Source organism: Ptychodera flava, chromosome 9 (genome assembly GCF_041260155.1).
Source record: "Ptychodera flava strain L36383 chromosome 9, AS_Pfla_20210202, whole genome shotgun sequence".
NCBI classification, from domain to species: Eukaryota; Metazoa; Hemichordata; class Enteropneusta; family Ptychoderidae; genus Ptychodera; species Ptychodera flava.
The window spans coordinates 34,804,160-34,817,994 of record NC_091936.1 but is presented as its reverse complement, the minus strand read 5'-3'; the positions used below and the strand labels follow the sequence as shown (position 1 = coordinate 34,817,994).

Sequence of the window (13,835 nt, the reverse complement as noted above, 5' to 3'; positions counted from 1 at the left end):
ATCATCCACAAACTCAACTTACACTACAATCCTTACATTCAGACACTTCAGCGGACAAAATCCCTAAGATCAAAGTGTTGGTTACCTTACAACTGGACTTTACTCACCGGTCCACCAACAATTTTATTTTTCACAACCATCTTATGATATACCCACACAGAAAACACAATCCCACGTCCATGTGCAAAAACACAAAGAAAATAACTCAACATCCGTGAGAAGAAGAAGATACCCGTTCATGTATACATCACAGTTAATCTTTTTTACCTGTTGATAAGATGTTGTTGTTTCTTCTGACATTCATATCCTGTCCCTGAATAATCAAGAGTGAGATGATTTGTGGCTTGTTTTGAAGTGCTGCATGATGCATCAGGGAAAATCCGTTGTCATCTTGTTTGCTGATTCGAGATCCAGGTGTCTTCCGGACCAAAGTTGCAAGCATGGATACCAACCCTCTGTGGGCGCAGGATTTCAATCCAACTTGGATATTCTGTAATCAACAGAGAAAAGTTAGGGTTTGTCTGGGGCAACCCTGCAGTACAATGAATACTCTTTGCTGGACTGTGACCAATTACACGTAAGTTCAACGATATTAACATTTCACCACCTTTGTTGTAATTTTGCTATTTCATTAATTCTGTCACCAATTTTACTTTCCATACAAAGACATCCAACATGGCTATAGAAAAACAATATGGCTGTGCAAGATTTGATGTCTGAGTTTAGAGGGGTGAAGGAGTTAGTAACTCTACCCTCTCACTGTGGTTTAAAGAAATTGTACTCCTTCCACCATCTGTTTTTACTACAATATCAAAGTTGAGTGTGTATAGATCTATATTCAGAGAAACAAAGCATGGTTACTTTCATTTATCTAACACATAAGACTTCAACAAATTTCTGCCACGATGCCATTGGAGCACATCCCTGGGTATGGTGCTACAGCTCTTACCTTGTTCTTGATGGCTCGTTTGACACCGTATCTTTTCTTGAATTGTTCGTGCATGTGTACATCGGTCAGGGGTAGCCGTTTTGGTTTGAGTTCTTTGATTTTGTCATAGAAAGCGTGTACCCAGAGTGGTTTCTGTGGAGACTGTGGGTAGTAAGTCTCAAAGTCCATTGCTATCACATAGTACCTGTGAGGATAAGATGTGAAAATATTGTGAAAAATACCGCAATTATACGGTGTCGCTCAAATTTGATCAGAATTGGTATATACCAGTATGGGTTACCAATGATCAACAATAAATGTTGTTTCTATCTGTTCAGTGGAGGAAAATTCTACATTGATGTTATGGCAATGATTTCTGCACAGTACAACCAGAAAAACAACAAGAAATATTTAAACCAGAAAAACAAGAATGACAAAAGTAATTAAGGTCTAACTTTAGGTACTGGAGGTCAACTTTAGCAACATGCATAGCAGAAACAAGCCCCTTAGTATAAACGGTCTTCCCCCATCTACTGTCTATGGTTGCAGCTGGTCTGTTAATATGTAACAGTTCATAAACAATGACAGGAAATGAGTCAAGATCAGTGGAGTTTGCCTGTTTCTCACTGCCATGCCTCCTGCACATTTGCAGGATTTCACTTTTTCTTACCTCATTTGCACATTTTTGACACTGATGTGTTCATTTGAACAAATTCACATCTCAAACTCTGCATCTACCTGTACACCAAATACTGAGATGGTAGCTTTGGCGGTATGGGAGCCTTGTGTGTGACGGACATACATCCGCACATACCCAAAAATATACAGACATACAGACATGCAAATCAGATGCAAATGACTGATTCAGCTTATACGATAACCTCACATTGGTACACCAAATGTGAGCTAATAACAAAACCACATTGGAAAAATAAATAGACACTGCAGTAATATATCTAACAAAACTGGTACTTTAATTATTAGAAGTGTGTAAATCCTTCCAGTGTTTGTTCTCTATTACGAGTGTGAATCCAATGGTCCGGCAGTAAGGTTTGCTAGTTCTACAGGTTAGTTTACTGGTTCTGCATTCCTGTTTTCTAGTCCTGCAGTCTAGTTTTTTGTCCTGGAGTCGAGTTTACTGGTCCTGCAGTTTGGTTTGCTAGTCGTGCAGTCTACTTTACTAATCCTGCAGGTTAGTTTCTGGTCCCACTGCCTGCTTTGCTAGTTCTGAAGTCTAGTTTGCAAGTCGTGCCATCTGGTTTGCTGGTCCTGTAATCTACGGTAGTTTGCTATTTATGCAATCTAGCTTGCTGATCCTGCAGTCTAGTTTGCTGGTTCTTCATTCTAGTTTTCTACTGCTAACGCATTCTTTATAGCACAAGTGAACTGGTATTCACTGGTGTGAGCAAAAGATTTGGTGGTCCGCTGTTCTATGATACACTTTTGTTCTCATGGATCCAATGGGTCCATTTAAAAAGGTTTTTTCCTTGATAAGGAAAAACGCCAAAGCAACATACAACTGGCAATTTCTTTACAAATTCTCTTTCAACACATCTGAGTCACATTAGACTTTATACACGTCCTTTTGCTCTGTCGTTTAGATTCAACTCTCTGAAAAAATATTTTGGTGCAATCTTGTTGTTGAGTGAGATAACCACAGATTCAAATGGACATGAAAGAGTTCACCTCATCATGGAAAAAAAAAGGCGTTGTATTGAAGTGTGAAACTCAATGTTTTACTTCTGGATTTGTTCCAGTTTATCAGATAGAAACATGAAGAATACAATGGAACATATCAGAATACTGCTCCGACACTGTCACCGATATGGATTTACAAATACTTTGCGTGCTTATTCAGATTTGTCAAAAGATCCTCCTTCAGAAAAAAAGATCAATAGTTTAACAATCGATGTGACCCGATGGGTAGAGTTTTGTTAGAAAACAATGAGTCAGTAAAACAAATGCATTTTGTGATATTGAAAATTACATTCTACAAAAAAATATTCATATGGAAGGGAGTCATGGTTTGATATCAGTGGAAAAGAAAAGTATCAGGAAACTATGTGCATGGTTTATCAAAACCACCAAAGTTGATCCAGTGTTTTGCCACAGGCAACAAGCATCTACAGTCAAATGGAAAACTAACAGTCATTGCTAATTACGACAAGTCAATGCTAATTAAGACACGTCAATGTTAATTACGACAACTAAGTGATAATTGAGACAAGTGAATGTTAATTGTGAGAAGGTCAGTTACTTATTTTCCAATTTCAATGTCATTATTTGCATTAAGAGAATAGCAGCAAATTAATAACAAATGTCGCATTATAAACATTCAACAGAAGGTAGCACCTATCACCCCTAGAAACTATGAGATCGTAGAAAATTCTGATAGTTTTCTATAGGCAGATGGTTCGATCACAATACCGGTATCCAGGGGAGGGGTTCAAAGGTCAAAACAACACTACTACAGTGTGTAGGAAGAGTCAGCTTCTTACTGCCACAATCTATTTAACTAAGTGCCAATATTTTGACAAGAAAGCTAGAGAAGATCTCAGTAGGTCTATCTAGAATCAACAGATCAATTATATAACTGGGCCGCGGTTATCTTGGCCATTGTATTTCACATCACAATGGTTGTAATCTATAACAATGGTCGGTTTCCACTCCACTGCAGTCGGAGACATACCCACTGACGGAATATCAATATTCACAATTTCCGTGATCAAAGCACACTTCAAGGAATCAATATGTCTTTACCACTCCGCCTTTGTGCATATTCTTTTTTTGCCTAATGTTATAATCTCCCAAGCTACCTGCGCTGAGTATCGTACATGTAACCGGATCATAAGCTTCTGTCAATTTCTAAGCAGCTAGCTTGTTTATTGGTTCCACTTGGTGCAGTCAGCGGACAATGCGTGCTGACAGGTCGTAAAGGTCGTGGGTGATTTGATTTACGTAGTTACTGTTATACCAACATAAAGCCACATTTGTGTGTTTTTTATGATGCGTGATACATAAAAGTGAATCCCAACAAACTAGGAAAGCAAAATTCACAAAGAGTTAATAACATCATACCTGAAATAATACTTGAATAATAATTATTTTGCACTTCACAGTTTTATTAAAACATACAGTAGTAAATTTCTCACTGCACTGTGAGAAGTAGTGCATTCACCCCTCTTTTCTAAAAGTTAATGGTTTGATCCAATGGGCTTACACAGTGAGGAATGATCCAAGTGGGGCTACTTGGGGAGTAACACTGGTAAGATGAAGGGGGCAGGAGTTAGAAATGATTTTTTGGGGAGGGGAGCAACATAAAACATTGAAAGGAAAATAATCTTGCATATTTCTTTACAATGCCACTGCTAAGGAATGCTTTCTGCTGAATAACTTCCTGAATGCTTTCTGCTGAATAACTTCCTAAAGGTCTGAAAATGCTCAGACAGCTTTCAAATATATACTGGAATTAAGACAGTACTACTGAGTGCAACTTGCTTTGTCCTTCATTGAACTTGGCTTTTGGTCAAGACTGTTGAAAGGCAGGAGTGGTTTTCACGCAAGTGATCGAAATTTGGTGGGAGAATTTACGTAAACACAGATCTGAAAAAATGTCATTGATCGAGAATGGCACGTAGCAATGTTGAGGGATGTCTCCCAGAGGACCAACCCAGACGTCCTGGAGAAGTTTCAACAATGATATGAATGCTACTAAAAATTCTAAAAGTCAGTGTTTGCATCTGCACGACACACTGTATCTTTGGTTGGCCACCAGAAAACTTCAAATCTTATGGGAGCTGATTCCTTTCACGACACATGTTCCTGTACAGGCAAACATGGTCTATTTTCAACCATGTACTCATTACAATCCTGGGGACAGATCCTAGCTGACTGCAACTGCAGTGTTCTTTGACTTCTCAAAGTATGTCACTTTAAACCATGTCATTGCCAAGTTCCTTGGTGTAAACATCAGACTGTATGATTGTAAACAAATTCTCTTAGCAGTCATTTAAATAGCTTCAGTTGTTGATTTGCCTGACATTGTATCGACTTGTGAGAACATATACACTTGTCAAAGTCGGTAATGTTTATGTTTTTTGTTCAGCAATATTTTGCCAATCATCAACAATACTTCGTCTCATTTGCATACCAGGATATGGTAGTTGTGACATCACAATGTACTCAATTAAAATATTAAACTACAAAGCCTGGCATTGATATTGTTGAAATATTGAACACTGATTATGGTGATTCAATCTGAATATGGTGAGTCTGTAAACGGTTTATTCTGAATTTTCAAAGAGATAAGTTACACAGCAAAGAATTGACTCACTTTTTGCCATTGAATTCCCGGATCGGGATTGGAAAGCTGTCTTGGTAGGGTGCCTCTGGGTCTGTTATCTTGGCCAGGTGAGTGGACGCTTGAAGTTGAAGTTCCTCAAAGGCATCTATGACTTCTTGTGAAGGGTCACTGACAGGGTACGGTTCACAGTCTATCTGAATCCCTCCGTGTAAATGAAAGTATTTGTTGAGAAAATCAAAGTTCTTACATTTGAAATCCTTGCCCAACATCAGAGGTGGAAGTTCTCGCTCAGTCCGACACTCATCCGCTGAAAGAAAATAATACAGTTACCGCTTTCCGCGATAAATTTTGTTTAAATTTTTTTGAAAGAAAATAGCTTGAGATCGTGTAGAAGATAATGAGAAAAGTTGCCTCTTGGTGTGGCACAGCTTTCATTCAGAATTGACGAACAGATAATCATGTTTGTGCAGTTTGTTTTGGTGGGCCGTGACCTCTCTGCAAAACGTGGTATTGATGTACCAATATGTTTTCATGTTTTCTACAAAATGCCCACCTGTACATGTTGATGTACTGTTGTTATGTTCTGGTTCAGTTTTCAAGTGCCTGGTCTACGCAAGAATGTTAGTGGGCAAATAATAATGATAAATAGATTTTGATGCTTACAAAGTTTGACAAGTAGTTCTTAGTAATGCAATAAATAGTTAATCCTATTGCCCTTTTAGAGTTTCCGCACAAACTCCGAGCAGAATACATAATTCTCATCAATGCGTGCCGTAACATGCTAACATTTTTGAGGTGCGATAAAATAAACAGATAAAGGGAAAAAATATTTCATACACAAGTTTTGTATCAAGAGAAGTGACATTTTTAGCCGTTGATTGCTTCTTGGAAGCCAGATCCTAGACTTTTGCAAATTCAGCAAGAAGAAGCGCTAATAGTTGGATATACATTTTCTTTTTTTCCTACATGTACATATTGTATGTCAGTTTTATACAGCAGGATACCAAACCATCACGGCACAAATAAAAATAGCAACTTGGCCCCTCGCTGCCATGGCAACTTGCAAACACAATTTATTTGGCTCATTTGCATTGTAGCCGGGGAATTACTGAGAACAAAAGATACTGGAGTAGACTGTTCATTAAATGGCACTGGAAATTGGAGTCATTTTGTAGATGAGGAAATTTTGTATTTTTAGTGACAGGAACTTGGTGAATATTTTTTTATTCTTTGACAGAAATCAGCATACAATATCTCAGTTTTTTTAAGGTCACCCCATAAATTTTAATTGCATGAGCATTTCATCGTAATACGGGAATGAAACCATGACAACATCACATGCAAATTTTAATAACCATGAAGCAAAAGAACAGGATTTCTATTGAATCAAACCATGTAGGCATAGTAAAACTGTTCGTTTTTCAAATATGTACAAGAAGATTGAAAGGCACTCAAAATACCAAATGAAAGCAAAAGCTATTTGCTGATGAGATAATCCAAAGTGCAAAGAAGACTTCTTACGCAGCAATTAACTTATGTCATCAGAGAAAAGCGCTTAAAAAGCAGCGTGCTTATTAGTGTGTCACGCATACACAGAAGCAAAACTAGCGAGAAAACATTTACACTTGCCACATATTAATGTTTCACTGCAACAGCTATGGGTTATCGCCGGTGTTAGCTTGTGTTAGAAATACATTAGCCATTTCTTGCATAGCAACTCCTCTATGCTGGAGCCACGTGACGAAAATACACTATGAACACATATTTTTACAGCGGCAAGATCGTTCAAATTATACCACACGAGGTGAAGGAAATGCTATGTTAGCATGTAAACACTGCAAAACCACGGCACACGTAGGGTAGATGTGAGTAAATCATGGAAGAAAATTCCAGTATAAGGTTGCACAGAATACAATTTGACTATGGCAACTTACGCTCTACATTGTTATTGGGGTTTACAAGCTCTGGCGTGCAGGTAATAAAATGATTGCATGGTTATGTCATGAAATATAGGGTTGATGAAGGTAAGGTATAGTGTGAAGGATAAAGGGATTCAACTGAAGATACCTAATATGATATAATCTGCATGTATGGTAAATCCTTATATACATTTCTTGATGATTCATTATGGAAAAATTAACATTAAATTGAACAATTTTAATTCAGCATTTCAGCAGAAACGGAATACATCGACAATATTCTTTGATACTGTGTTATGCATTTCCGAAATTGGTCAACAAATATAAACTGATCGATAAAATACTTGTACATCTACTGTTTGTGAATGCTTTGTTCCGTTAAACTAATTTTTTCACATATTTTACGGACGACAATTTCATTTAGAATACATCCTCTGTCTTCATACTGTACGCCAACATGTTTATCAAAACTGAGCAATGAAAATTATGCAATTAAATACAAGTACCAGCACTGAATATTGAAAATTTGAACACGTATGATTAATCTCAATGACGGATTCAGAATATGAGAAGAGCGTTTACAGAGGAAATGCTGATAGACTTATTGTAGACTGTGAAGTAAAATGTAATAAAGCATTGATATCATTCACTTCATGTAAGGCCATGGCGTTGCTAGCCAACACGGTAAATCAAGTGTAAACTCCTTCAGCTGAAATGCACACTTATTCTTTCGCAACTTTGCTGACAGACACTGTTGAAAAGCCCACTTCAATGAGACTCCATCAGCAGATCAAAAGTTAAGTTTTTTATCAATTCCGACAAACGCTGATTTCACGGTATTGACACTGACAGTGTCATCGACAAACTAACCATGGCATTGAATGAGTGGGTTACAAATACTGAGGTGGACTATCAGTGATGCAACTCTATATCTATCTATGTGAACTCTCAAAAGTGCACATCACCTGTCAGGAATGAGCCTCAGTCTGTATAAATGTACAAAAGTGTTCATCACCCAGGGCTATGGCACTGATATGACAAATTGAAATACACATAAACAGTGAAAGACTGCGGTTGACAAGAACTAGTGTGCAATGAAGTGTACAATTGGTCATACAGCCAAACTATTCATTTTCACCATTACAATTCAAAATGTTACAAATGGTCATATTCTGAAGACATTTCAATCTCTAGGGAAGAAAAATTCAACTGGTCAAAAGTCAAGGTCTTTTAAATCCACAGCTTTGGTGTCCAATGTATTGTTAGATATTAACTGGCAACAACTCCTACCAACTTATCTCTTGATACTATTGCAAGATTATGGCAAAGTAAATTCCCTGAGAATATAGAAATATAAGTACCTTCTGTTTATACGCCATTTCCTGACTGAAGTTGATATACCTCTCGAGATTAAAGAGCATAAATTTTGTGGATGGAATTTCCTAAGCCACAATATAAATTTACAACCCACTTCAGAGGCAATACAGTCTCTGTGTTGTCATCCCTATTAATGTACAAGTCCAATATCTATTAAACAGAGTAGGGTACAATCCAAGGGTATGGGGGGGGGGGGGAGTCAGGAGAAATTCAGTGACATGAGGATTGAGATAGGGATAATTGCGGAATATGAAAGTGAATGATGGGAACATTGAAAATGAAATATACACACTTTGGGCAAGCAGTATGAAAACTACATTATCACCCATGCATTACAAACTACATTATCACCCAATAATTCTCAGGTTCAAAATCAGAGTTGTGAAGTGCTGACACAGACAGGGTTTTTCATCCAGACTTACCTGTTAGCGGCGTCACTAATCTATTGACATCCGGCACTTTGTTCCGTTTCTTCATTCCCATCAGGAATGGAACCATGAAACTAACAAACCTCAAGAGGTGAATGTTTTTCCGAGTCTCTGCTTTGGCCTGCACGTATTTTTTAATCTCCTCCTGGTGGACAAGCAGTCTGGTTTGGAGTCTCTCGTAGGAGTCTCTGTCGATCTTGTCCTCTGCCAGCCTGACAACATTAGTGATCTTGTAGTCCGCGTCAATGACAAACAGGTTATGGTGTTGGTAGACACAGTTCTGGCTGAGTATCATCTGCATTGAAATGTCGTCCACGTGATGGAAAAACAACTTCTTGTCTTCCATCGCTTCGTGCTCGCTCATTGGGAAGAACTTCATGTCACCATAGACACCGGCAAAATCCGGATCCTTGCTGATGTCAAGCATACCTGGAAAACCAGCGTATTTGTCAGTTCTTTCACGGAATGGACACACTTCAAGATAGAAATTAGGAACTTACCTCTGCCTGGAACAGTTTGGATTTATGTCATTCTTAAGAAAGCTATAATGAAATACCACATCAGTAATTTCTTTGCATTCTCCAACTTTCATTTCAGTCATGTAATACGGTAAAATATTCCTTTTTATGCATTTTTGAGAGATAATTTTCAAATCCATGAAATTGCATATGAACATAGTCAGATAACAATCATTGTGATTAAAAGTAAGCAGCAACCTCTCTAAGACGTTTTTCAAAGTATTAATTCACTCAATATAATAATATGTTATGAGACAACTTGATACATGAATATTACATGAGATATTGAGGTACAGAGATACTATTACCAATTATACCATTAAAGCCTTACAAAGAATCATTACCAAAGAAATATCACACAGGAAGATTATCAAAACACAAAATGTATGAGACAATTTAGGTGTAAAACACACAATGTTAAATGGCTTTGACACAAATATCTACTTCTGTCAAATTATTGTTTAGCAAATCAAAACTAATTACAAAATCATCAGAATGACACAGTTACTATACACAAATAATTATGTGATTCAAATAATACAATACCAAATAAAAGAAGTCTCTCCTCACCGTGTAGTGGTTTGCTTCCTATACAATGCCTCCTCAATCAGTAAAATTTGACAAATATACAGTACTATGACAGTTAACGAATATACCCTGAGGGCAGCTAACAAAATTGTTCATGGCTGTTGTGTTTGCAATTATAGTACATCTTTCTAATATGCTGTCTTCAATGGGAATAAGTTTTGAGAGAAATGACCATTGCTTTTTCAAATTTTAACATTACTTTTGTCTTCCATTAGGAGCTAGGATTATTGAAAATGTATATGGTAGACAGCGTGTGACAAAACACTTAATGTACAAAGTGGCTGGTTGTTAGAGTGAGTTATGACTACATGTACCATGGGCTATAAATAAATCAATTTGGCAAACTTTGAAAACAGCTCTAAGTTTCCCAGGTCTGGCTTTGCGCAGCAAATGCCATTGAGACAGCAGTGTTTTATTTGCATTGCCCTTTTTAACTACCTAACAATTGTGCAGCCACAATGCTATTATGATGGGGGTTAGAAACACTTAACATGAACTGTCTGGTCGTTTAATCCACGGGAAATGCTTTAACTGCCATAGCGTTGCTGGCACTGTGCCACAGACTTGTATTAATACTCGTACACGTACAGTTACTTTTCAATTGAAAAATTATTTTTATGATACAACTTCAGAATACAAAACTCGCTGCAAATGTAGGGCATTTTTCACCCATACTATTCATGTTATACAACAATGACAAGCAGTGACCCACACAAAGAGATAAGTGAGACACAGACGGGGAGAAGCATTTTTGAATTATTACCGCAATGCAATACAGCATAGAATACAATAGATTTGTTTGGGTGCATTTCCATGGCAACCACTGACACGGATATAAATAATGTGATAGAACTAAGTGCAATGTCTGACAAGGTAATCCCTGGGCTAACCTAATGTATTGATCATTATATTGTTAGCTTCCCTTCCACAATCTGTAAGGTCATCATGAATGTATCAAAGAGCATAGGTATTGCAATACACTACAGTTTGACTCTATGCTCGTGTTTTATGCTGTAAAATTAGACCCCAGGCTGGGAAATGGGACCAAAGAGCGACCTGTTGCTTCTAGGTATTTGTGCTCACTTTCAAATGCTGGTTTCAAAGAAATCCATGACTGTACATCTGTGGGCTGGCACAAAATGAACACTAGCTGTGTATCAGTGAATTGCGGTATTAAACGACTAGATTCTAGTCTCGGGAAAAACAAAACCAGCCATGTTGTTAAACTTAGTACTTCATTGTCAAAATATTTGACAGACGAATTTTGAATTTTTAAAGATTGGGATGAGAAAAATCTTGTCCCTGAATATGCAATGAAATACTGAGGCAGACTACTGTTAAGGATAACATTGTATGATTCTGCAAACCACTACAAGTAAATTGTAATAACATACTTTAAAATAGAAAAGTACATCAAAATCTATTAAAGTATATTTACAGTACACACAATGGTAAACACACCTAGACACATTCAAATATACTGTGTCTGTAGTACTCAGGGATGTAGAAAATAGCCAGCAAAAAATAACCAGCTGCCAGCTGAAATTTGCCTTTTTAAAAATTATTAGTCAAAAATCAAGACATTTTGCACAAACTGAACATGCTCACACACAGCTATACTGTAATTTTTGCCATCTGTAACCAAAATTGTCTACATCCCCGGCACTGATACAGAAACTGCTTACATGCTGGTATCGGAGACACAGATTATCTTATGATTATCCACAAAATTAGATCATTTCATGCACAAAGACAATGACTTAAATAAAATAAAACTTAATTTTAACATGGCCAACACACAACACCACAGAACAAATCAGGTAGAATTTATCGATGAGATGGAATGGTTTATTTGATGACAGCACTGGGAGATAGATGACAGGACTGGTTGGGGATGTTGAACACACATAACAACATTCAATACTGTGGATTCATATGAGAAATCTGCATTGCATAGAAGTTTCGGTAGATTGCGTGGAGATTTCACAAAAATACAGTAAAAGTGCGATTGTCATTATTGAACCATACCGCTTAAATTTATTTTTTGATAAAGAGGAATATTGAATCTATTGCTGCTACATTGATTCTATTAGAACTTTTTTAATCTAGCCAAGTTGCACGTCGTGATCGTACTTCCTTCTTTGAAAAGCCTAAAGGCAATATGATGAAAGAAACAGTATAAAAGTATGCATTGATTTGAAAGGATATAAGAAAGCTGCATGGCTGCATTGAAATCAAATGTTTTCTAAACTGGTAAAAAAAATTACACAGTGCTAAAAATCAGTTGCGATGGGCTAGGTTTTGTATCTTATAAAAATATGTATGACTAAGAAGGTGCAAAAATTTAGAAATGTTAACTTTTACGTCATCATGATCCACAGTTCAAATGCTCGCTGTGTATCACAGCGGCTGCAAATCAAACAACAGGCAAAAAATGAACCCACAGTATTCAATGTTATTGATATAGCATGCATTGGGGGTAAAACACTGAAGAGTTGAAATATTTACATGCCAGAGCACACCAGAGCACGGCACGGCAAGGACGAACTACTAAGAGATACTACGCCACCAACCTGCAGCTGTGAATTCTGTCAGTATCGTCTTCTTAGTTTCAGGCTTGCCATTGGCATTGACGTCCAAGTTGGAACGCCAACGCTCCGAAAACTTGGTACGCTTATCTTTGGGGAAGTAGGCACCATGCCACAGTGCTTTCATCATATAGTCTACATTAATAAGAAGCTGGCCAACCCTAGTGTCATTGTAAGCTGGGGGCAACTGACAAGATGTACTCTGATCAAAGTTGGCATCTAATGATATGCATGGGCTTTGATTTAGGCAGTAAATGCCTATTACTAGTTCTCTGACAATTTGGTGAATTTCTCGAAAATCTAACGGCTGTATATCATCTCTCACGGGCATCAGAAAGACCACATGGTTTTCTGAAATGGGTTTCATTGACGCTATCAAGCCCTTTGGTGGGTCTATTGGCACTTTGAATTCGTCGGCCGAGAGGTACCAATGGTAGGACGTGTATGCCAACATTTCCTGAACTTCGGCCCGTTCGTATTTCTCGAAGAAAGCCGCGGCAATTCTGTTGGCCGTGGCCTGCGCTGCGAAAGCTGCATCGTCTCCGCCACCGAGACTGTCTCGCTTGTGCTGTCCCGCCATTGTTATTGCCTGAAACAGAGAAAATATGGATATGCAAAAATGACATGGGAAGGTTAATTCATGACTCTTGGAAGTTTTACACAATCTGTGAATAGCAGGGCACAAACTTGAAATTAAGAGAAAAAACGCAAACCACCAAAGCATGGAGATAGTAAAAGGCCTTTCACTGGAACTGTTTTTATTTTGACAGCATCTACTTGAAACAAATACTTGGATTCTACATATTAAATACACTTGCTCAGTAATGGTTGCAGCCATTGTTTGCATGTACAGTACGTGATTTTCATCATGGGCAAAATTACATGTAAAATATTCTGAAGAAATCTGGGTTTTTTTCAAACTGTGGACAGTAGCCTTTGCTTGTTGTGACGAGTAATGATAGGAAAAATGGAACATTTTGGATCAGAAAAATATATTACAATGCAACTAATAGTCTGGTTTCTATTTATCACCAGTAGTGGTACATAAAGAGACACCCAACATGTGGATAGTATTTTCTTACTTGAGTGTACGAACATTTACAAAGTTTCTGTAGCTTCTAACAATCATACAGTTGTCAGGTGCAAGGTGTTCCAACAGATTTCTGAATGTCAGTGAACACTTTGC

General features: G+C 37.6%; 1 protein-coding gene across 8 annotated transcripts in view; it reads right to left on the bottom strand.

Moving 5' to 3' along the window:
• LOC139140817 (ankyrin and armadillo repeat-containing protein-like) overlaps positions 1-13,835 on the bottom strand; it is a 38,597-nt gene that overhangs the window by 22,663 nt on the left and 2,099 nt on the right. For 5 of the 8 annotated variants that reach the window (XM_070710241.1, XM_070710242.1, XM_070710244.1 and 2 more), the window contains exons 2-7: positions 12,635-13,238; positions 8,950-9,384; positions 7,166-7,195; positions 5,262-5,538; positions 950-1,133; positions 268-490 (exon numbers count right to left, since the gene is read on the bottom strand). In XM_070710241.1, coding sequence (XP_070566342.1) covers positions 268-490; positions 950-1,133; positions 5,262-5,538; positions 7,166-7,195; positions 8,950-9,384; positions 12,635-13,229 — 1,744 coding nt within the window. In that variant the 5' untranslated portion in view covers positions 13,230-13,238. The remainder of the gene's footprint in view (positions 1-267; positions 491-949; positions 1,134-5,261; positions 5,539-7,165; positions 7,196-8,949; positions 9,385-12,634; positions 13,239-13,835) is intronic. The other 3 variants (XM_070710249.1, XM_070710243.1, XM_070710246.1) reach the window with 1 other exon arrangement.